The 23,445-nt window shown below is 39.4% G+C and overlaps 1 protein-coding gene across 1 annotated transcript in view; it reads right to left on the reverse strand.

Moving 5' to 3' along the window:
• The window catches only part of CPE (carboxypeptidase E), a 971,990-nt gene that overhangs the window by 564,136 nt on the left and 384,409 nt on the right, over positions 1 to 23,445 (reverse strand). The window contains exon 2 of the mRNA XM_044062209.1: positions 3,526 to 3,722. Within this exon, the coding sequence (XP_043918144.1) occupies positions 3,526 to 3,722 (197 nt within the window). The remainder of the gene's footprint in view (positions 1 to 3,525; positions 3,723 to 23,445) is intronic.

Genomic DNA, 23,445 nt, shown 5'->3' on the forward strand with positions numbered 1-23,445 from the left:
CATATACATACACACACATTCACAGATACATTCATCTAGCTCTCATTCTCTCTGTGTATGTATGTATATGCATAAACACATACATAATATGAAAGATACAAATGCTGTATGTGCACACGTATGTGTGAGTTTGTGTGTATGCATGCGTGTGTGTGTGTGTGCGTGTGTGACACGTATGTGTGAGTTTGTGTGTATGCATGCATGTGTGTGTGTGTGTGTGTGTGTGTGTGTGTGGGGCTTAAGACACAATGAAGTATTCACAATTTCTGCCTACTCTGCTTACTCTAGGCAACTTCTAGAAGAGAAACAGGACAACAGACACTGTTAATCCCTTTATTTTGTTACTACAGTACTTGAGGACTTCTTACATTTGGATCGCATAAGAAAATATGTACATAATGGAAAAAAAAAAAACTAGTAAAACTTTTCTACATGCTTTCTAAATGTGCCATGAAATTCATGTCAGATGCCTATCCTGCCCTCCCTGTTAATAAACGGAACACCACTCAGTTTAATCTTTCTGTTTTTTATCTTCCTATTAACACATCATATGCTAGTGTGCATGCATAGCTTACTTGCATTTATATTACACACTTACTCTAGTTTGTGTAAATGAATGTTATATTGCTTATCACTGTTCCTCCTAAGCCATGCACTGAATACTGCTGATACTCATTTACAAATTACTGTGCTAGAAATTCATCTGCACTGTATATTTGTTGCCACTCTGACTTGGTTCGTGCCTGAAATGAGTCACAGAACTCACCTGGTTAACAATACAGATAGAGAGATGAATGAATGAACAGATTGATGGGCAGGCAGACAGAACTTCTGCATGGAAATCTTAGGACAATTTACATGAATTTTATACAATTTGTAGCTCCACAAATTATTTGACAATTCATAAATTTGCTTCACTAAAGTAGCTGAAAGTGAGCTACACCTGAGCTTAGCAGCATGAGAACAATTTGTTTGTTTGTGTCTTTCGGCTTTTCCCGGTTAGGGGTTGCCACAGCAGAACTCCGGTCCACTAATGATAGGCAGTAGATTTTTTACGTGCTGGCTTGACGGGCCTAACGCACAACCTTCACCGAAGGAACGCCCATTCACGCATGTTGCCACAGAGAAGACGCTCTAACTGAGAATCAAACGGGCAATGTCTAACTGTGAGGCGACAATGCTACCGCAGCACCACCACCGCAGATATTTTCTAAAATTATACCTGGAAGCAGACAGAAAGCAAATGTAGTGACTGTGGACTCCTGGGTTTAAAATTCTTACTAACAGTTAAGCAGACCACTGATAAGCTCAGCCATACCACCCAATATTACAGGGAGACTAATGATGTCCCCTTTTAGGCAGACTTTCTTCATAGTTATAACAAAGTCTCACACTACAAATATGGGCATATCATGAAATGCATGGCTATGGTTACAAGGCAGAATGTCATACCTAGTCTGTCCAAGCATTGTTTTAATGTAAAAATGTATACAAAATCAAAAAATTATAACTGTCACTGTAGAAGAAACCTCTTGCACCATCTCCTCAGGGTAATTTTACCCCTGCAAACCTCTAAATTAAGTATTCTGCTCTAACAGCTCATGCAATTCTGGGAAAAGATGTCCCCCTCTGTGGTAGCCACCACTGTTGAAAGTGTTTTTCTGCCAACTACAGAAAACAATTTTTGAACACCTGGTTATCAACATATTGTCCAGCTTTCCATATGTACTGCACACAAGAACTGTCTCTGCAGAATTTATTGCTGCGGATGGGTGAAGACTGTTTTAATTGAAATTTTTCTAGAGTATTAATCAGGTCTTGCAAGCTGGTATTAAGATACTGCACTAGAAATATGGGCATATCTGCATAAAGTTACAACACATTTTCACAAATTTCTAACAAGGTATTACACTAGAAATATAGAATATTTCCACAAGGTCTCACCTAGAAGTACAGACATATCTGCTTAACGTTATAACAAGATGCTGCACTAGAAAAATAGACTATCTACATGTTACACTACAAATACAGACTATCTCTACAAAGTTATATCAAGGTCCCCCACTAGAAATACACAGCTATCCCACTAGAAATATACAGGTACCGGCACAGTTATAAAGGATGCACTAGAAGTAAGTACATATCTGCACAAAGTTATAACAAGATGTTACACTAGAAATGCAGACTGCATAAAGTTATAACAAGGTCTCACAATAGAAATATGAACATATCTGCAGAGTTATAAAAAGGACACCCTAAAAGTTGGGACATCTCTGCATAAACTTCTAACAAGGACATATACTAGAAATACAGACATATTGGCACAAAGCCAAAAGAAGATCTACAAATATTTACATAGCTGTATAAATTACAACTAGGTCTTATAGTAGAAAAGCATACCTGAAGAAAGTTTTAATAAGGTCTTACACTACAAATATGGGCATATCTGCACAAAGTTATAACAAGGATTCACAATATTCTAACACAGTCTTGCATAAGACGTACAACCACACCAGCACAAAGCTGTAACAAGTCTTACTCTAAAAATATGAACATATATATGTGTGTATGTGCTTGTGTGTGCAAAGTTATAACAAGATATCACAAAGCTATAATAAAGTTTCAGACTAGAAATAACACATTTTCACAAAGTTACAAGGTCTCGCACTAGAAATTTGAACATATCAGCATAATGTTATAACAAGGACTTGCCCTAGAAACAGGGGCATATCTGCACAAAGTTGTAACAAAGTCCCACACTAGAAATATGAGCATATATACAAAAACTCAAAAAAAAAACTTGAAAAAACTCATATTTTCATAACTTTTTAATAAAGCCTTCCGCAAGAAATACAGGCATGTACAAAGTTCTAACAAGGTATTACACTGGAAATATGATCAAAGCTGCAGAAAATTATAAAGTCTTAAACTATGGTTATATCTGCACAAAGTTATAACAAGGTCTTACACTAGAAACAGACATATTTGCAAACATTTCTAGAAGGGTCTTACACTAGAGATATAAACTATCTGCAAAAACTGATAACAAGGTCTCACACTGGAAATATGGGCATTTCCACCTAGTCATGCCAATGTCTAGAAATATGAAAATATCTACACAAAATTACAAGGTCTTAAACTGGAAATACGCGCATATCTGCACAAAGGTATAACAATTACACTACAAATACAGATACACCTGTGCAAAGTTCTAGCACAATATTACAGCAGAAATATAAACATATCTGCACAAAGTTCTAACAAGGACTGGCACTAGAAATATGGCCATGTCTGGATTATAATAAGAACTTACAACCGAATTATGGACATACTGGAGCAAAGTCATAACAAGGCCCAGAAATATGGACATATTTGCACAGAGTTAATAACAAGTTCTCACACTAGATATATGGCCATATCTGTACAAATTTATACCAAGGTCATAAATTAGAAATATGGACTTGTCTGCATAAAGTCATAACAAGGTCAAGAAATATGGACATATAAGCTACACTCCATACAAACCTGGGAAGCAGCTTTCTCAAACCCATCTGGATTCATTGATGGCATAATATGGATGCGTGCATCATGGATGAGATTGACAATGGTTTCATTTCCCTTCTGATATTCGTTACACAGATACTGGGCCAAAAAAATAAGGAGTTCTCGACCAACTGCCTCATTGCCATGCATATTTGCAATGTATTTGAATTCTGGCTCACCTGTAATACAAGAGTAATATATAGTTGATTATTCATATATTGTTACTTTGCCAAGGACAAGAATTTCATCCAAGTAATAAAGTACACTTTTGTACCTACATATAGATTTCAATCTGCCAAATCATTCAACTACTTAAATTTAATTGCAGGAGGTTTATGTCTGAATGTGCAATCTTCTCAACAATTAACTTTCTCTAATATTACTTTATCTGAAAACATGAAAATAACCTACATTTTGTACAGGCCATAAAAAGAGATATATGTAAGTAGCTAATAATCAAGCATCTCACTTCTGAGTACACACTGTTCTCCTGTTACAAGAGAGAGTTAGTATGATAGTTAAGGTGTTTGTACATGGTTTAATTCTCACCTTTGGCAGAAGAATTGATTAGGCTTAAAATGGCCCACAAGGGCAGCTAGCCTGGTAATTAGCTATGAACCTGTGCTCAAAGCTATTATTTTATTTCCATTAACATAACTTCTAGATCAAAAGAAATCATAATCCCCCCTGCTATGTTCAACCGAATAAGGGAAGAGAATATATGTCACCTTCTGCATGTACTTCTCTAAACATCTTACTCATCTTGAAATGCCTAAAGGCTTACTAACCAAAAAGGTCAGATGATTTGACTCCCTCAGCTACTCTGAAGGCTAAAAACCCTTTCTATGTAATCCATATCTTACAGACTTCTGCTCATAAGCTTCTATGTAGCTTTCCATGCCATGAAAACCCTCTCCTGCTTGACCACCTTCAGAAAACTAAAAACACAGGGAGGAGTAGGTCAAGCTACATGAGTAAGATTCGACAAGATTCTACATGACCATGATAGAGGCAAAAAACATTGCATGCGCAGTGTGGTGGTGCATAAACTAATCACATTTTAGCATATCCTCTAAGACTTTGAGGATTACAGCTCAGGAAGCAAAAGGAAGAGGCAGCAATTCACAAGCAGCAAATATTTTGATATGTGTGTTTAGGGGTATAAGGACTTTGAGTGCCTACAACTGCCGAAGGGTAAACAGTCTTCCCTATGTTAACGTCTAGATCTTCAATTATCAAATCTTGCAAGACTTAATCATTAAGGGCTCATATAGCCTTACTGCACACCTTCCTATGCCTGTCATACACTCCAGCTACTCCAAATATCATCAATAAGCATGTTACTGTACTTTGCACGCAGCATCCAGACACTGTCATTACACTTCAATAAGCTAGGCAAGTACAGCTGTGTAAGCTGCACTTACCTACAACAGTACATGTTTGAATTCCTCACTGTTGTAGTAGCCTTTAGGCTATATGGGTTATTTCCCTGCCTAGGAACCAGCCAGCTTCACAAAGCTCTGCCCCTCCACCACTCTGATTCTGCCCCTGGGAGGGAAATTGGCACTAAGAGTAAAGATTTCTTCAGGACTCTCTTGCCCACACAGAGAAGAGTTTAAAAATCCTGAAACAAAAAGCAATAACAACAAAGAAATACATATTGTACAAATATACATGACCCTACTTTATATCCCATCTAAAACTACATATAAGCATAGGGGGTGGAGGGTGGGTGCGGCTACTTTTTTACAGGTGATAAAAACTATATGTGCAAAAGTAAGACTATATTTTGTTTTTTATTATTTGCATATAGGATAAATGGCTCATCTGCGGACCCATCTCAGCTATAACAGCAAGGTTAAATGCAATGGTTAGGAACAATGTAGTATAGCTAATAAACAAGCATGTGAAAAAACAAAAGCACACAAATGCCACACAGATAATGAATAAGTCTGAACTCCAGGCTTGGGACCTATAAGTTAGAGAGGTAACCACAAAGCGAATATGCTGATTGTTGTTACCCAATGTAGATGGTATGGAACTCAGCCTTCTTAAATCTCCTGTAGCATGACTGGGAAATGTATCTGTCTGCAGGAACCTCATTGCCAATAAACGGTGTAAGGTTCCTCTTTCACACATTTCATGTCTCCCACAAGAGTGCCCTGTAACCTGCTCCAAGTCATCCCAGTACTAGATATATACTGATCGCAAAAGGAAGTCACAGATTTGACATTCAGTCCTCTCACTCAGCACTGCAGATTCATACCATTAATTAAAATAATTCACTAGCATGAATAACTAATTTTGGTTTGACCTTCTGCCTTGGACATGGACATAATATGATGTCATGGCCTTAAGAAAAGATGGATAATGAATACAGCAGAGTCAGAAAATTATTCTTCTAAGCAATATGTGTTTATATGCATACAAGCATGTGTGTGTATGTATGTATCTATCTATGCATGCTTGTGTGTGTGTGTGTGTGTGTGTGTGTGTGTGTGTGTGTGTGTGTGTGTGTGTGTGTGTGTGCGCGTGTGTGTATGCTCTGCCTCCCAGCTACTGGAACTGGAGCTCAGTCGTGACCTCCAACACTATCTGTGCAGATTAAGTATGTTTTCTCTGTCTTTGTGTGGGATTTCTCCTGATATGTTGATTTTCTCCAAATTCCAAAAAAGCTGATTGAACCAGCTACTCTAAATATTTCCTGTTTGTATCTCTCTCTCTCCACCCACACACACACACACACACACACACACACACACACACACACACATATATATATATATATAGACAGAGACATACATACATATACACGCGCACACACACACACACACACACACACACACACACACACACACACACACACACACACACACACACACACACACACATAATATTGTTATATTTATATAACACAAAGACAGTGTACCCCAAGCCTTTGTGACTTGTGTTGTGGCTGAAAATGATCCATTGATCCATGATTAATGAGGCATTGGTTTACTTAGCTGGTTAACAAATTCATTAAATTAAAAAAGTAAATGATGCTAAATTTTAAAACAAGATGCTACATGGTACAGGAAAGTTCTGAGGTATTATAGAGTAAAACCATACAACCGCTTACTGTCGTCTGACAAGTATGCTTCTCCTCATCGGTATAGCCGGGATTCTTGTATACCAACTTCCAAAATGTATCTCTAACTCCCCTAGGTGCAACTGCCCTTTACCCAAGACAGTACGTTTTGGAGAGCATACCTTTCCATTACAGACAAAAAAAGTCCTGAAAAGGCAGACTTAAGAAAAAAAAAACATTCACCCACTATGTATTCTGAAATAAAAAATATCCATTTAATAAAATATGTAATGTAAAAAAATATAACAGTAAATATGTCATTTTTATTTTAAATCATATTGTGCAAAATAATTAAATTACTGCAAAAAGTGCACACTTTGGTGTGCATATGGTGTATTCCCAGAAATGACTACACGTCCACAATGTGAAGCTTCAGGGTTTTGGATTTTAGCTGATTCTAGTCCCTACTACAGAAAGGACTAGTTTCATCTCCCTTAATGATGTACAATTTCTTCTGACTGTTGAAGGTGTGATTGCACCTCAGCATAGTAACATGTCACTGTCCTCCCACACAACAGTAACCTGTAATGAATGACTTTATGAATACAAGCTGGATACTTTTCAACACTGCATGTTGTATATATTACTGCAGTTCTGATTAGCATGAAATCTGTTTTAATGGCAGGTCTCTTCCCTTACATTTGATTAAGACAATCCAACAACAGCCCTTATCTAGATTGCAGGGCTTTGCTGTTAGATGATTCCTGGAATGTCTCTCATTTTTGTTGTAGCAGGATCATAACAGATATTCCCAATATTTGCATTTTCCCACAAAAACAACTAATGATTAATTTGATTTAATGTTTTGGAGGAGTACTGCAAGGCCTTAGAATGCATGAAGCAATGTTTCATATGTAAACTTCCAGAGGCCCACATATCACAAAAATTGTAAATACCTATCAAGTTATTTACAGAAATAAAGAAATCCATTCACTATACCTATACTCAGTGCAGTTCATTACGGTACCAGTTTAGTGCTACCAATATATCACTTTCATCTAGACGGAGAACCACATTTGCCATGGGCAGTTTCATATTTTTAATTATAACAGAAACATAGCAATTGAGTAAAACCTGCTATTTCTTTGAATATGTGCATGTCGAATTTCAAAAGATGGATTTTAAGAAATTATGCCAGAAGGTGCATATCAGCGAAATCCCTTTACACAGACCCGTGCAATAGCAAGGCCAGTGAAAAAGTGTGATTGATAAATGTACAACCACTAATATTACTGCATCCTACAAAAATGCTGTAAGAGATTTACACTACCAGAGTGCAGCTCTCTGGTATACAAATAATATCCCTATTGTGCTGTACTTAACATACAAATGATTCATAAAAGGAAAGGCTTATAGCGATGGGCAAATGGCATGTTTTCTTGTTTTGATGGATAGCCAAGCACTTTTGTTCCCTTTTGTCTCAGTGCCTCAAAAAGTTTTCTTATTATGTCTACCAATAGGGCTACAGGGAGGGGGCCAGTTGTTTTCTGTATATTGCCTCAGTACCTGGCCCCTTACTGTAGCTGCAGTAGAGTCACTGAGCTTCATACCACAATACTATTCTTTGGTACGCATGGTGTACCACATCATGGCAATCTGGTTATATGTGAGCAAGGGCACAGTGCCCCATTTGTAAAAATAATATACTGGCTGCTGAGTTACACCAAACGTAGCATTCAAGCACTCCAGTTCTTTGGAGTAACTCTGGTTTATGAGGTGTTCAGCTATGCTATAATACTCAGAACAGCTCCCTAATTTATTCAGACTGAACAAAGCAGTGCAGTGTAGAGCATATATGGAAAAATGTCATACAGCCTTACAATATGTAAAAAGAGATTTTTTCATAAAACCCACCACAAACAGATCTCACACACACACACACACACACACACACACACACACACACACACACACACACACACACACACACACACATATTCAAAATACCAAAGTTGCTTTTATTGCTTTAAGACAATGAACTGCCTTATTGCCATTTCTGTGTGTGCGAGATAGAGATACAGCAGGGAGTGGGAATCTGCCGTTCCTCATTGTTGTGTGATCCTGAAGTTGGTATATATACTCATGGGGGTGTGGAGGTGCAGTAGAGCTTGCCCACCAACATAAAATTATTTTTTTTCCCTGTTATTTTGTGATCTTCTTTGATTGCTGTTTTGTGATTCAAGCATTTGCGTATTCAGTATTTGCATTTCCTCATGTGCTTTCTTTTATGAATCATATGAATATTATTAAGCATAATGAAGAGGTTATTTGTATTCCACTGAGCTATACTCTGTTTGGTACCGACACTCCCTGACTTAGCTAACCTGTGCTTTATCCATTAGGTCATTGAGGCCTTTTAATGTACACTATCCCATAATTTTTTTTGTTGTTGTTGTGTTTTGATTTGTAGGATTATACTGGAAATCAGCTTCATTTTCTGGTTTATAGGGATGGAAGTCTGGATAATACAATTTGTTATTATTAGTTCTTTTTATACATTTTATTGGTTGTATTGAATATTATATTGTTGGTTTTGGAGAATTTAATAAAAATAATAAAGTGAAAAAAAAATGAAACCTCCCCAGATGGAATTCTGACACACAATCTCCAGCTTACTGGGAGGGGACAATGTTTTATTCATTAGGCCACAAGGCCCTCTATTTATGCATGAAGTATGTAGAAAACATCAACTAAAATATCAGTCATACATAAGAGATAATATATAAATAAAAACAATAATGTAAATGACAGCATAATACATTAGACTGCACCCTGAAAAAAAGTAATGAAAAATAAATAAATAATACACTACTTTTGTGGAGGGCCTTCTAAATCTTGCACTGCCTCTCTGCAAGTAAAACCCAGCTCTGCCCCAATATCATGATATATATGAGAAGAAGTACATCAACCTAAACCCAATGCTGTATCAATGCTGCAAGTCAACAGACTACACCCTACACTAGGGAGAGTTAATGAGATTCAGAAACATGCCATATTAATGAATCTCATTATCTATTCTTGGTGTGCCACAAATGCTGTCAAACTTACCATGTAACCCCCAAAGCTCCCAGTACTGGCCATCCCCACAGAATCATGATAAAGTATGCAAGACAGGTAAAAATTTGCCATGCATGTATTATAATATCCCACACTACTGGGTGGGGCATGCTGGGGAGCTGCATTAAATTAACAGAGTTCTCCTTTTGGTCAAGCAGCAAAAAGCACTACTGCGCATATGCACAGTCCTCCCCATCTCGGAATTACACTATTCCTGTGTCAGTACAGCACCATCTGTATCATGGCACTAGTACTACAGGCATTTGGGCTGTACACCACAAAATGCATACAGCATCAGTTCTTCTATATAGGTGTAGCTTTAGCCACACCACACAGGGCAACTAATTATAATGGGCAACTCCATTACTTAGGGCTTTTACAATGGCATTCAGTGCCAGTGTACAAATTCTAAGTACTGCAGTGTAGAATGCCTGCTTCCCAATCCAGAACTGGGTACAGTCCTCAAAAATCCTCATTATCCTACACAGCTTAAAAAATTCCAGAAACATTTTTTGGAATTGTTCAAAGAAGATAACTGCATAGGTTGTTCTTCTTCTTCTTTCGGCTTTTCCCAGTTAGGGGTCGCCACAGCGGAACTCCGGTCCGCTAATGATTGGCAGTAAATTTTTTATGGGCACCGAGGTGCCAGCTCGATGCCCAACCTTCAACAAAGGCACGCCCATTCTACGCATGTTTTTCGAATGCCACTCGACCACGGGGAGGACATGCAGACTCCACACAGAAGGCACTCCAGCCGAGAATCGAACGGGAGAACCTCTTGCTGTGAGGCAACAACACTACCACTGCACCACCGTAGCTATATAGGTACACAACAAAAAACTGAACCACAAAAACAAGAAAATGTACCATAATGCAACGTGTTGGCAATGAACAATGGGAACCACTTGAGATCTTCTTAAACAGCTACATTTTATTCTAAGCAGCTCTCAAGCTGTTCTCATTGTTCATCGCCAATCCATTATATTCTGGTACATTTGCTTATTTATTTATTTATTTTTTTTGGAACTGAACATGGAGTTGCTGTTTGGGGTACTATCCCAAGCATAACCCCTTTTGGAATCCCACTGCCTGTTACACTCCACAACTGCCAAAAATGATCTCCAATCCTGACTACCAAGGGGACAGTATACCATAAGGATGGAACCATAAGCATCCTAACCCATACCAAACCCTACCCAAACTAAAACTTAAAACAACAGATCCAATGACAAAAGTCATGGAATATAACAGAAAAAAAGCTACATACAAGAAAAAAAGAAGTTATATACTCACCATAACATTCCATCTGTGCTGTCCATTTTCATTCTTTCTCAACCATTGGGTTTGGATCTGACCCTCTGATCCAACTCGGCTGCTTTTTACAGCTTGTGGAACACTGAAAGCTCTAAAGACTCCTCCATTACCCATAATGCACTAGTCCCCTACCATACCTCAGATCTTGTTAGCTGACCTTTCAGCCAGTATACACAGTAACACATACCAGTATCTGGAACTAAAATAAAGTAACTCTGGTTCCTCTACCATCTTCTGATCCTTCCAGAAGTCAAATTCGTCGGGGGTTGGAGGGAGGGAAGTTGAGGAACAATAAAAATGGACAAAAGAGATGGAATGTTATGGTGAGTACATAACTTCTTTATCGTATGCTATCATTTTCATTCATTCCTCAACTGTTGGGACAGAATCCCCCGTTGCATAAATCCCGGGAGGACTCTAAGGAATGATATTTCTGAGCACCACTAACCTGAGTGCAAAGTAGGCCTCATCGACAGAATATCTTTTCTGCGACTTTCATGTTAAGAGGCCATTCGTGAGACATGAGACTGGACCTGCTTTACCTGCCTGCTATCACGTTGGATTTCCCCAGAAATGTGCATTGTTATCAGAAATTGAGTGTATGAGATTGCCCATTGTCACACTCTCAAGCCTTCTCTACACTGGCGGTAAGACGTTGCTCCTCCTTGTTTGTTGATATACCAAACTACAGACATATTGTCTGTTTGAACTGCAATAGTCCCAGAGGGGAGAGTGTCTTGAAAGTTCTGCAACACTAGGAGGACTGCTCTCATTTCCAGGACATTGATATGTGTATTGGCCTCTTTAGGGGACCATTTGTTTGGACCGTCTTTCCCAAGAAGTGCCCCCCTACCCCCACCCGATCTAGCGTATATGGTAACTATGGCCTTGGGCTGAGGAAAAGTGAAGGGACGACCCTGCATTATCTGAACACAGTGAACCCATCAAAGGAGGTAATTTTTGCAAGCCTGAGTTATCTTGATTTGGGTTGATAAGGGTTGATGTGGAATAGACCACTGAGTTGATAGGGTCCACTGAAGAATTCTCATGTGGTATCTTGCTAAAGGAACCAAAACTACCGCAGCAGACATTGACCCAAAGCTTGAAGAATCAAGTGAGCTGAGAGAGAGGAATTTTGAATGATCTTTTAGACCTGCAGTCATATGATTTGTACCCTTGGTAAGGGGAAGGGATGCTGTCAAGGATACTGTGTCGAAAAAAAAACACTTTGCTAGAATCTCTTTGTGTTCTGACTGAGTGTGCTTCTCAAACAATCTGGAAATATAGAGCTGATAAATATATTTTTGGCACTTTTTAACTGTTCAGAGTTGAATAAAACAATAATTGAATTCAGTTTAGAATATCATTTGAATAAATTGCATTTATTTAAACTACATTTGCTTTAATATTGCTACAACTCAAGTGTTCTAGCTTGCACTGCATTTGAATTGTTTTTAGTGCTGTTTTAGCTGCTTTTCTGTAAAAAAAAAAAAAAAAAAAAAGGGTTCTAAGCTTGTTTCCTGCCTTTCCTGTAACTAGTCTAGTCCAGATACAGATTTGCTGTATCCAGGACTGTTTGTAGGCTTCTGAGCCCCCCCCCAAGCCTTTCTGTGTTGGAGGGAAGCCTTCTAGCTTATCAGTGGGAGTGGTAAGCACTAGGTAGCCTATCTACCAAAACAGGAGTGGTTTCTGCTCAGAAATTGTAGTTTATTGGCCGTTTGGGCAGTTTTTTCCATCTCTTTCAACTTTCTGGTTTAAAAGCATGCGTTTGCGCTTGTTTCCCACCTTTTCTGTAACTAGTGTAGTCCATATACAGATTTGCTGTATCCAGGACTGTTTGTAAGCTTCTGAGCGGTGCCAAAAAGTCTGTTCTTCAATTTTCCCTTAGCTTTGCTAGTTCTCTTCTCGACTGCGCTTTTACTAGCCTATTAGTCAAGCACTTTACCAGACGTCTTGTAACAATTATTGTAGCACACAAAAGTGCTACCAGCACTAAACATTCTACACGGAAACAGCTCCAGTACTTATTATTAATGCCCACCCCTCCAGGCATGTCTAAATGTCAGTCCCCTGTGCTTTCTCCTATTAACTTGGTGAACTTGGGCATCCTGAGGCAATGCAGCAACTGCCTCATGTACATTGACAACCCTCTCCTCTTACCTTCCAACACTCAGACTTGCGAGATATGCACTTATATATCCAAATTGGAAGTCACACACTCTCCAGCCAAGACCGGAAGAGCTGGTCAAGAGGAGAAGGTCAACACTTGCACCACACCAAATGGAACACATAGCCCTCCAGAACACACACCAGCACTGCCTTCACGTAAAAACACAAACCACACACCCACCTTAGCGGAGGCTGTCAATAAAAACCTACCCAAACAATAGAGGCCTCCAAGGCAGAAACACAGTCAACCACCACAACACAACACTAGTCACAAGAAAAATAACTCTCTTAATCAGTGTGCCACTCAACCAAAGCCCCTAAGGCAAGTCAGCATGCCCAACATACTAGTCATAGGTGACTTGATAGACAGGTACACTGATGTCCCACTCACTAGGTTGAATAAGGAGAAAGTAACACTCAGCTGCCTGTCAGGTGGGCACATCTGCCACATAATGCACCCACTCAGGTCCCTCAACAATAGGTACAAATATGACTTGTACATGTGAGTGTGAATGACCAGAGACGTACCTCCCTGGACTACACAAAAAGAGACATGGAAGAGCTCTTGGACTATGTAGCCCAGGCAGGTATGACCCTAGCCCTGAGCAGCACCCTACCATCACCCAGAATGATACCACAGTACAAGCAGAAAATGACTGATTTAAACAACTAAGTTTATGGTGTCATTCCAAGGGGATCCAGTACCTGTCTGCCTGGGATAATATAACTGACAGACCTCAATGCTTTGCCAGAAAAGGCCTGCCTCTGTCACCCCTGGGCTTCCGGATTCTGGCCAAGGCTCTTCCCATCCCTATAGTGCCTTTTTAGGCTGTGTTCCAAAGACCAAATTACCACTGTAACAGCTACAAATAAATGCAATCTGAGGGTCATGCTGCTCAATTCTAGAAGTCTAAAACTCAAAATGTACTCACTCGAAGCCCTCCTTAAAATGGAGAACATCAACATTTGTGCTGTAACAGAGACCTGGTTCAAAGTAGCAGAAAGCACCCCTGTACTACAAGGCTATAACTCATTCCAGACCTTTCGTTCCCAGAACTTGGACCAAAGCTCCAAAGGCGGTGGTGTTTCCATATTCATAAAGGATGCATACACCTCCCGACTGGTAGCCCAACATAACGCATCAGAGATACTTCAGTTGCAGTTAACATTGGGTAAGACAGCAATTCAAGTCATAGCTATAGGTCCACAACCATGTCCCAAGACTCACACATGTTCCTAAGCACCCTGGAGAATATTAGGGTGAAACCTAACACTCTCATACTGGGCAACTTCAACTTCCCCTCCACTAACTGGGAAAACTACTCATGTACCAATGCACTTGCCCAAAGTTTCCCGGAAATCATTAATTCCAAAGCCCTGGACCAGCTCGTTCTTACCCCCACTAGAGGCAGCAACATCCTTGACCTGGTCATTACTAACATGGGCGACCATTGCTTTACACCAATAGTTAACTCCTCCCTGCTTAGATCCGACCACAAACTAATCACCTTGGAAATCCACCCCCCCCCCCCCACACACACACACACACACACACACACACACACATACAAAGGAAACCACTAAGAAAAGCTTCTCCAAATCTAACTTTGGGCTCTTAAAACAGAGGTGGCTAACTTCACAGCATCCATGCAAATGAAGAATAGTTGCATGACCACAGAATCATACACCAATGCACTGTACGAACACATACACAAATGCATGGATCTCACCATACACAGCAGAACCAAGATGCTCTCCTCCAAAAAAAGAAAGCCAATCTGGTGGTCCTCTGCCATAAACAAACTCTAAAACAGAAGGAAGAAACTGATGTGGAATAAGGTGAAGTCCCAAGACTGGAAAAACTCCCTTATCAGCCTCAACAAAAAGTTGAGATCCCTCATCAAATCCTCAAAAGCTAGCTATGTAAACAGAACTGCAGCAGATAGTAAAGACAACCACAAGGCCTTCTACAGTAATGTAAAGAATCTCTACAGCAATACCCAGATTTGCTCTGAGCTATTGCACAATGGTACCTCCTATACCAATTCAACAGATATTGCCAATATACTGTCCGACAGATTCAGTACCAACTTTATCCCTCTCTTCCCCCCCAAAGGACCAATCACAATACCAGTACATTGCCAGGCACCCAGCATTACTGCTACACAGGTTAAAACAGCACTGTTCAAGGCCAAGAATACAGCTTCTATGGGACCAGACAACATCCCTGGCTGTGTTCTACATGAACTACAGAGTGAACTGGCTCCACACCTGTGTGTCCTGTTCAATCACAGCCTCACCTCAGGCGTTGTCCCTACCGAATGGCACACTGCTACAGTCATCCCTCTCCACAAAGGAGGGGCGACTACAGACCCTGGGAACTATCGCCCCATTAGCCTGCGAGTCTGATATGCAAAGCTATAGAATGCATCATCGTGGACCTAACAAACAAGTATATAGGGAATCTCCAAACTCTGGATCCCACACAGTTTGGATTTGTGAAGGGTAGGTCATGCCTGCTCAACCTGGTCGACTTCTCTGAGTCAGTCACCAGAGCTGTGGATGAAGGCAAGGTGGTTCATACATCCTAATTTGATCTGGTCAAGGCCTTTGATACCATTCCCCACACAGAAATCATAGAAAAACTCAATAAGGTAGACATCAACCCCTATATCACTACGTATGTTGCAAACTGGCTCACAGATAGAACCTACAGTGTGAAAGTAGCTGACTCCAAGTCAGACTGCCAACCAGTCACAAGTGGAGTCCCATAGGGGTCGGTCCTGGGTCCTCTCCTGTTTGGTATCTACTTCTCTGAAGTCCAGGCCAACATGAAGGGGCTCTGGCTGACAACGTTCACAGGCGATTGCAAGTTGGGAGCTATTATTAACTCATATAAAAAGTGCCAAAGTACTGCAAGCAGACAATCCAAAAGGAAAAACCACTTTAATGACAAAAAACAGCAGAGCTTTCGGACATAATCCTTCTTCAATACTACAAACTTATAAAATTTCTTTCATCTTATATAAAGGCCCAAAGTAGTCATGTGGTTAGCAGCCCAAAAATCACATGACCATAAGTATCACTCAATAAGGCAAAGTTAAAACAACACAGATAGCAATGATTCTATAGTACATAACAAAAATTTAAATAATTTAAAATTCAGCTTGCTAATATGATTAATAATCAAAGTTACACATAAAATTCATATTATAAAATTCATATTGTAGAAACAATATACATAATTATAAATTCAATCTACTGAGCTTAACCAAAATTGGTTTAAGGCTCAGCATACTGCTCAAGCCAGGAGAACGGTCACCAGCAAACCTTAAAATCCACTCATATTCTTTAATTTCTAAGAAGTTATTTATATCACCACCTCTTGGGAGGGAAAACAATGTCAATAACCCTGAATTTAAAAACATGATCTTGTCCACAATCTAACATATGCTTATATAAAGCATTTGTTTGACACATCTTCTAATTTCAGACTTATGCTCTGTAATCCTCTCTTTCAACCTACGAGTGGTTTTGCCTACATAAAAGATTTGCATAACACACAGGTAGCCAAATACACTATATGTGTTGTGTGACAAGTAGCTGAAACATAAAATTTAAAAGTTTTCCCTGTTACTGGATGAACAAAAAAGGTCACTCCCTGTGTCAAAAATATCTCCACAGCATGAACAATTGTGGCATTTACATGTACCATACTTAGAGGAAAGCGTTTTCACAATGTTGGTAGAAAAATCCTTATAGCATAATGAATTTTTAAAGGGCTCATGTTCCTATAGGCAAATAAAGGTCTATCACCCAATAAGGCCTTTAGTTCATTTGAAGCCATTAGTATCAACCAGTTCTTAAATATTATTTGCTTTATGGATGGTGTTGTAAGACTATATGCAGTTACATATCTAGTCACGTCCATACGCACATTCGTACTATTCATAGGTAAGGCATCTGACTCCAGTGGGTCAGATAGGAAGGTAGGAGCAAACTTAGTCTTCCTCTCCTGCATCACCTTATCTTTCTCCACAGAGAAGGACATTATCATATCCACTAGCAGAAAAATCCGCTAACATATCCTTTAATTGTAACTCAAAACAGCAGTCATCAGTGTTAAGCCTACTCAACCTTCCTAACTGGGACCTCACAATACCTTTAAAGATGTGTGGTGCATGCATGCTATGAAAGTGGGTGTATCTACCAGCACACACATCCTTTCTATGTGACTTAGTATTCATATGTCCATCCTTAAATATAACTTATACATCCAAAAACACAATTTCAGTCTTGGAACAGCTCATTTTAAACTTTAGAAAGGAAGAAGCTCTATTCAAATAGTCCAAAAACATATTCAATATATCCAAGCTGCCCTTCCAAAGTAGGAAACAATCGTCTACAAAACGTTGGAAAAATCTAATATGTTGTCTATAAGGGTTTAGATCACTCAAAATATGCTTACTTTCCCACTGGTAGAGCACTAGGTTAGCATAGGTGTTGGCTATGGAAGTACCCATAGCCACACCAGTGAGCTGAAGGTATGTAAGTTCATTAAAGAGGAAAACATTATTCTTTAAAACCACATCTAGAAGGCTACACCACGTTTCTATTTTAGCATAATCAGGGTTTGGACATGAAGTCAAAAAATCTCTCAAAAGGTCAATCCCATCATCATTCGGTATGACCGTGAAAAGAGAGACAATGTCCAGAGTTACCAAATAATACTCATTATTCATCATTTGTTCCTTCTCAGTGTCATAGCTTACTCGTAACTTCTGTAAAAAATCAAATGTGTCACGTAGAACTGAATCACAATTATTCAAAAAAGGTTGTAACTGACCATGTAAATAAACTGACAGGGGTTGGTCACCCAACCTGCTCCTGAGACGATGGGTCTCATAGGTGGATCCATGATTGACTTATGGATCTTGGGTATTCCATATAGGCGGGGTGTCACAGGACAAGGAACTGTTAAATAATTAAATAAATCAAGATCTATCTGACCCTGCAGCTGTAAGTCATAGATGACCATATTAACATACGATATACATTTTTTACATCCATGCCAGTGATGCGTTTAAAAGCAGTAGTATCCTCCAGCAAACAGGACATAGTATCTAAGTATTTGTCACGTTCCATGAGCACCACTACCCCTTCCTTATCAGCTTGTTTAATTATTATTTCTTTACAGGAGCACAGATCTTTAAATGCTTTAAACTCATCCAGTGTCAAGTTGTACTCATTCCTTTTACTCTTATTACTACTCTCATACAATTGCCTAATTTGTACTTCACACAAATCATGAAAAGCCTTCACTATTGGTACAGCAATAGGTATAAAAGTACTGAGGCGCTTAAAGCCTCTTTCTACTACAGATGATTGACCAAACAACAACTTTAAGTTTAACATTCTGGTGAATTTTTTCAAGTCAGTTAGTGCAGACACCAGGTCATTTCCACCTGAAGGAATAAAGTTAAGCCCCTTTGAAAGTACTGATATATGGGCTTCTTGTAGCTGGAACGTTGATAAATTCAACGTACCTTTAATTATTTTCGGCCCAGCTTGGCTGTGCCTAAAGGGCTGTTGAGCTTCCTTTTATTAGATGCCTCTGAGCGTACAACTGGGGAATTCCTCTGCGTCGTCGGTCGTTCTTTCACGGTTTCAGGTCGCTCCAGTGAAAAACGCTTTGAAGCAAAACTAAAAGTTAGTTGCTGTGATTTCCTCCCCACCTCATCATTTGTATTTCCAGGTGTTGTGATCACTCGCTTCGGTGTTACACAGGAATAAGAAGCCTCTGCCCCTATGGCTGGCGTTACGTGGGTCAAACCATTCACAGATTCAGATGGGGGGGGTTGTACTACATGCCTTTTATTCTGTTCATTAGAAACTGCATTAACGTCACTAATATCGTCCAAAGTATCCAGGTTACTTCTTGTTTTGACTTTATGAGCGTACGAGTATTCATTTTTGGATCTATTGCTGTTATTTATGGGACATTCTCCCTGGGCCAAGAGAAGATATTCCCTCTGCCAAAATCATTGATGTCACGAACAAGTTTTCGTTTTTTAGTTGCTTCCATTCTGGCATCCAAAGTTTGTAGTCTCCCTACCATGTCATGAAAATGGTTAGACATATTTGAAAAGATAGGCATAGCCAATATATCATTTTCAAGGGTACAAATATCTTTCTTCAGGTCTTCCTCTATAGATAAAAAATACTCATTCATGAGCAACATATAGTCTAAGCCTAATTGGATATTCAGCTGTTGCCACTTTTTTAGCAGCTCTGGGTATGCATTCCCATATGAGGGCATTTTAAGAATACGTAGCCCTCTGGGAACAATCCCTCTGTCCATGTATGCTAAAAACTAAAAGCGTTGCCATTGCAAACGTTTAAAAGTGTTAGCCTTTCTTTCTAATGTTTGTAACACTTTGTTAAATTCAGAGACAGCATCTGTGTCAGGTACAGCAGGATCCACAATTACAGGATTCATTTCCTCAGCAAAAGTTAATAAAGGATTTGTCTCAACATTTATTAGAGACTTAACAGAAACAGTTACACTTGCCATATCAGACTAGCAGGCTGCAAGACGGACCTTGATGGTGGAAAATCCTCACGGCAAATATATAACAAATATAAAAAGTGCCAAAGTACTGCAAGCAGACAATCCAAAAGGAAAAACCACTTTAATGACAAAACACAGCAGAGCTTTCGGACATAATCCTTCTTCAATACTACAAACTTATAACATTTCTTTCATCTTATATACAGGCCCAAAGCAGTCATGTGGTTAGCAGCCCAAAAATCACATGACCATAAGTATCACTCAATAAGGCAAAGTTAAAACAACACAGATAGCAATGATTCTATAGTACATAACAAAAATTTAAATAATTTAAAATTCAGCTTGCTAATATGATTAATAATCAAAGTTACACATAAAATTCATATTATAAAATTCATATTGTAGAAACAATATACATAATTATAAATTCAATCTACTGAGCTTAACCAAAATTGGTTTAAGGCTCAGCATACTATTCAAGCCAGGAGAACGGTCACCAGCAAACCTTAAAATCCACTCATATTCTTTAATTTCTAAGAAGTTATTTATATCACCACCTCTTGGGGAGGGAAAACAATGTCAATAACCCTGAATTTAAAAACATGATCTTGTCCACAATCTAACATATGCTTATATAAAGCATTTGTTTGACACATCTTCTAATTTCAGACTTATGCTCTGTAATCCTCTCTTTCAACCTACAGTGGTTTTGCCTACATAAAAGATTTGCATAACACACAGGTAGCCAAATACACTATATGTGTTGTGTGACAAGGAGCTGAAACATAAAATTTAAAAGTTTTCCCTGTTACTGGATGAACAAAAAGGTCACTCCCTGTGTCAAAAATATCTCCACAGCATGAACAATTGTGGCATTTACATGTACCATACTTAGAGGAAAGCGTTTTCACAATGTTGGTAGAAAAATCCTTATAACATAATGAATTTTTAAAGTTCTCATGTTCCTATAGGCAAATAAAGGTCTATCACCCAATAAGGCCTTTAGTTCATTTGAAGCCATTAGTATCAACCAGTTCTTAAATATTATTTGCTTTATGGATGGTGTTGTAAGACTATATGCAGTTACATATCTAGTCACGTCCATACGCACATTCGTACTATTCATAGGTAAGGCATCTGACTCCAGTGGGTCAGATAGGAAGGTAGGAGCAAACTTAGTCTTCCTCTCCTGCATCACCTTATCTTTCTCCACAGAGAGTAGGACATTATCATATCCACTAGCAGAAAAATCCGCTAACATATCCTTTAATTGTAACTCAAAACAGCAGTCATCAGTGTTAAGCCTACTCAACCTTCCTAACTGGGACCTCACAATACCTTTAAAGATGTGTGGTGCATGCATGCTATGAAAGTGAGTGTATCTACCAGCACACACATCCTTTCTATGTGACTTAGTATTCATATGTCCATCCTTAAATATAACTTCTACATCCAAAAACACAATTTCAGTCTCGGAACAGCTCATTTTAAACTTTAGAAAGGAAGAAGCTCTATTCAAATAGTCCAAAAACATATTCAATATATCCAAGCTGCCCTTCCAAAGTAGGAAACAATCGTCTACAAAACGTTGGAAAAATCTAATATGTTGTCTATAAGGGTTTAGATCACTCAAAATATGCTTACTTTCCCACTGGTAGAGCACTAGGTTAGCATAGGTGTTGGCTATGGAAGTACCCATAGCCACACCAGTGAGCTGAAGGTACGTAAGTTCATTAAAGAACAGCTATTATTAACTCCCCAGGTGATGTTGACATCCTGTAGAAAGGCCTCACTGAGACCAACGTCTGGTGTCAGAACCATGGCCTTAAGCTCAATGCCAAAAAATGTGTCATCAGCCCCTTTGAGAAAAACTAATTTCCCATGAATTACCACATTGATGGTAGTCCGCTGAACACAGAAGACGTTATAAGAGATCTGGAAACACAGGTTGACAGCAACCTCTCTTTTGACCACCACATTGTCACTGTGGTCAAAAAGTCCTTCTATGTGGCACATCTCATTACTAAGGGTTTTGCATCCAGGAAGAAAGATGTAATTGTCTCCCTCTGCTCTTCCCTCATTAGGCCAATGCCCTTTTTGGCATGTACCTCACTAGACAACTGCAACAACTAGAGAGGCCACAAAAGTACCTCACAAAGAGGATCTTAGGCCTTAAACACTTGTCCTATATGGACAGACTCAAAAAACTCCAACTATTCTCTGTCTCATATTGCCTACTTAGAGGTTATTTCTGCTTGACTTACAAAGCCATGTCTGACCCAGCACTGTTAGAAATGCTACATCTAAGGAAATCCCAATCCCTCAGCACCAAACGCGCCAGAGAGCTCAACCTCATTACCACAATCAACAGAGCATACTGGAGGGACAGGTTCATAACCCAGAGACTGCCCATGCTATGGAATAGACTTCCCATACATGTCAAACAGAGCACCTCACTGGCCCTCATCAAGAGAAATCTTGATGAGTGGATGGGAAATAGAAAATTCACCCCAGGGATCACTCCAGTGGCTCTACTCGACAGAGGCACTGGGAACTAATGTCGGGTGGCTCGATGCCAGGGTAATCCTATGGGCTAGGCTTGTAAAGGCTCCAGGGCCATTAGCCTAGTACACACCTATGAACCGATGAACCTATGAACAAAGCTCCGATAAACTCTAAAATTTGAATTAGTTCTAGCTGACATTTGCTGTGATTGATAATTATTCCCAGGTGGGAGCATAACTGGAGTACATAATCTCATGCTTTGATCAGACGATGCCTGGTTTAAGTGGTTATGAGCCAGTCGTCCAAGTAAAAAAACACCTGCAATCCTTGCAGTGTTAAGTGAGCTGCCACTATTGCTAAGCACTTGTTGAATACCTGGGGGCTGTGGTGAGACCAAACAGCAAAGCTCTGAATTGGTAATGACTGTCTCCCAACCAGAACCGTAGGTATCTTCTGGATTGTCTGCTCATCTGTATACGATAGTATGCATACTGAAAATCTATTGAAAATATCCAGTCGTCCTTGCGCAGGAAAGACAGAATGGACTGAACTATAACCATCCAGAACTTTTTGTACTGAACTGACCTGTTCAGATTGCTGAGATCCAAAACTGGTCTCCAGTCTTCTGTTGTCTTCGGTACTAAAAAGAATCTTGTGTAAGTTCCGGACTTTTTCTGTTCTGCAGGAACCTCTTGGATGACTTTTTTTTCTAGCAGCTTTTCAATAGATTTTCAGTATGCATACTATCGTATGAAGATGAGCAGACAATCCAGAAGATACCTACGCTGCTGCTTTCCTTTGACTGAGTGGAACATTGGGAATTTTGTTTATTGTTAATGGAGGGGATAGAGAAAAGGGTATTAGGAAATAATCCTTTACTCCCATGAATCTTTTGTAATCTCTAACCAGGTTCTCTGGTGTAGTGATAAATGAATCCCGACTGCCTCCAAAGGTGGACAATCAGGCATCCTTTCAGGAGCGCTGGTAGGATTTGCCAAAGTGTCTCTGTACTACTATTTCTGCAGGCCTCCCCTGCTGCATGGAGAATGTCTTCCGTTAGAGTTCCCCCTTCTGTCCCTGGGTGAACTATCTCCACATGGATCATGGAATCATGGAAGGGACACAGGGACTTTCTGAACCACATTTTTCGACCACC

The sequence above is a fragment of the Protopterus annectens genome, chromosome 2.part1, assembly GCF_019279795.1.
Source record: "Protopterus annectens isolate FY-2018-M chromosome 2.part1, PAN1.0, whole genome shotgun sequence".
Taxonomy (NCBI): domain Eukaryota; kingdom Metazoa; phylum Chordata; order Ceratodontiformes; family Protopteridae; genus Protopterus; species Protopterus annectens.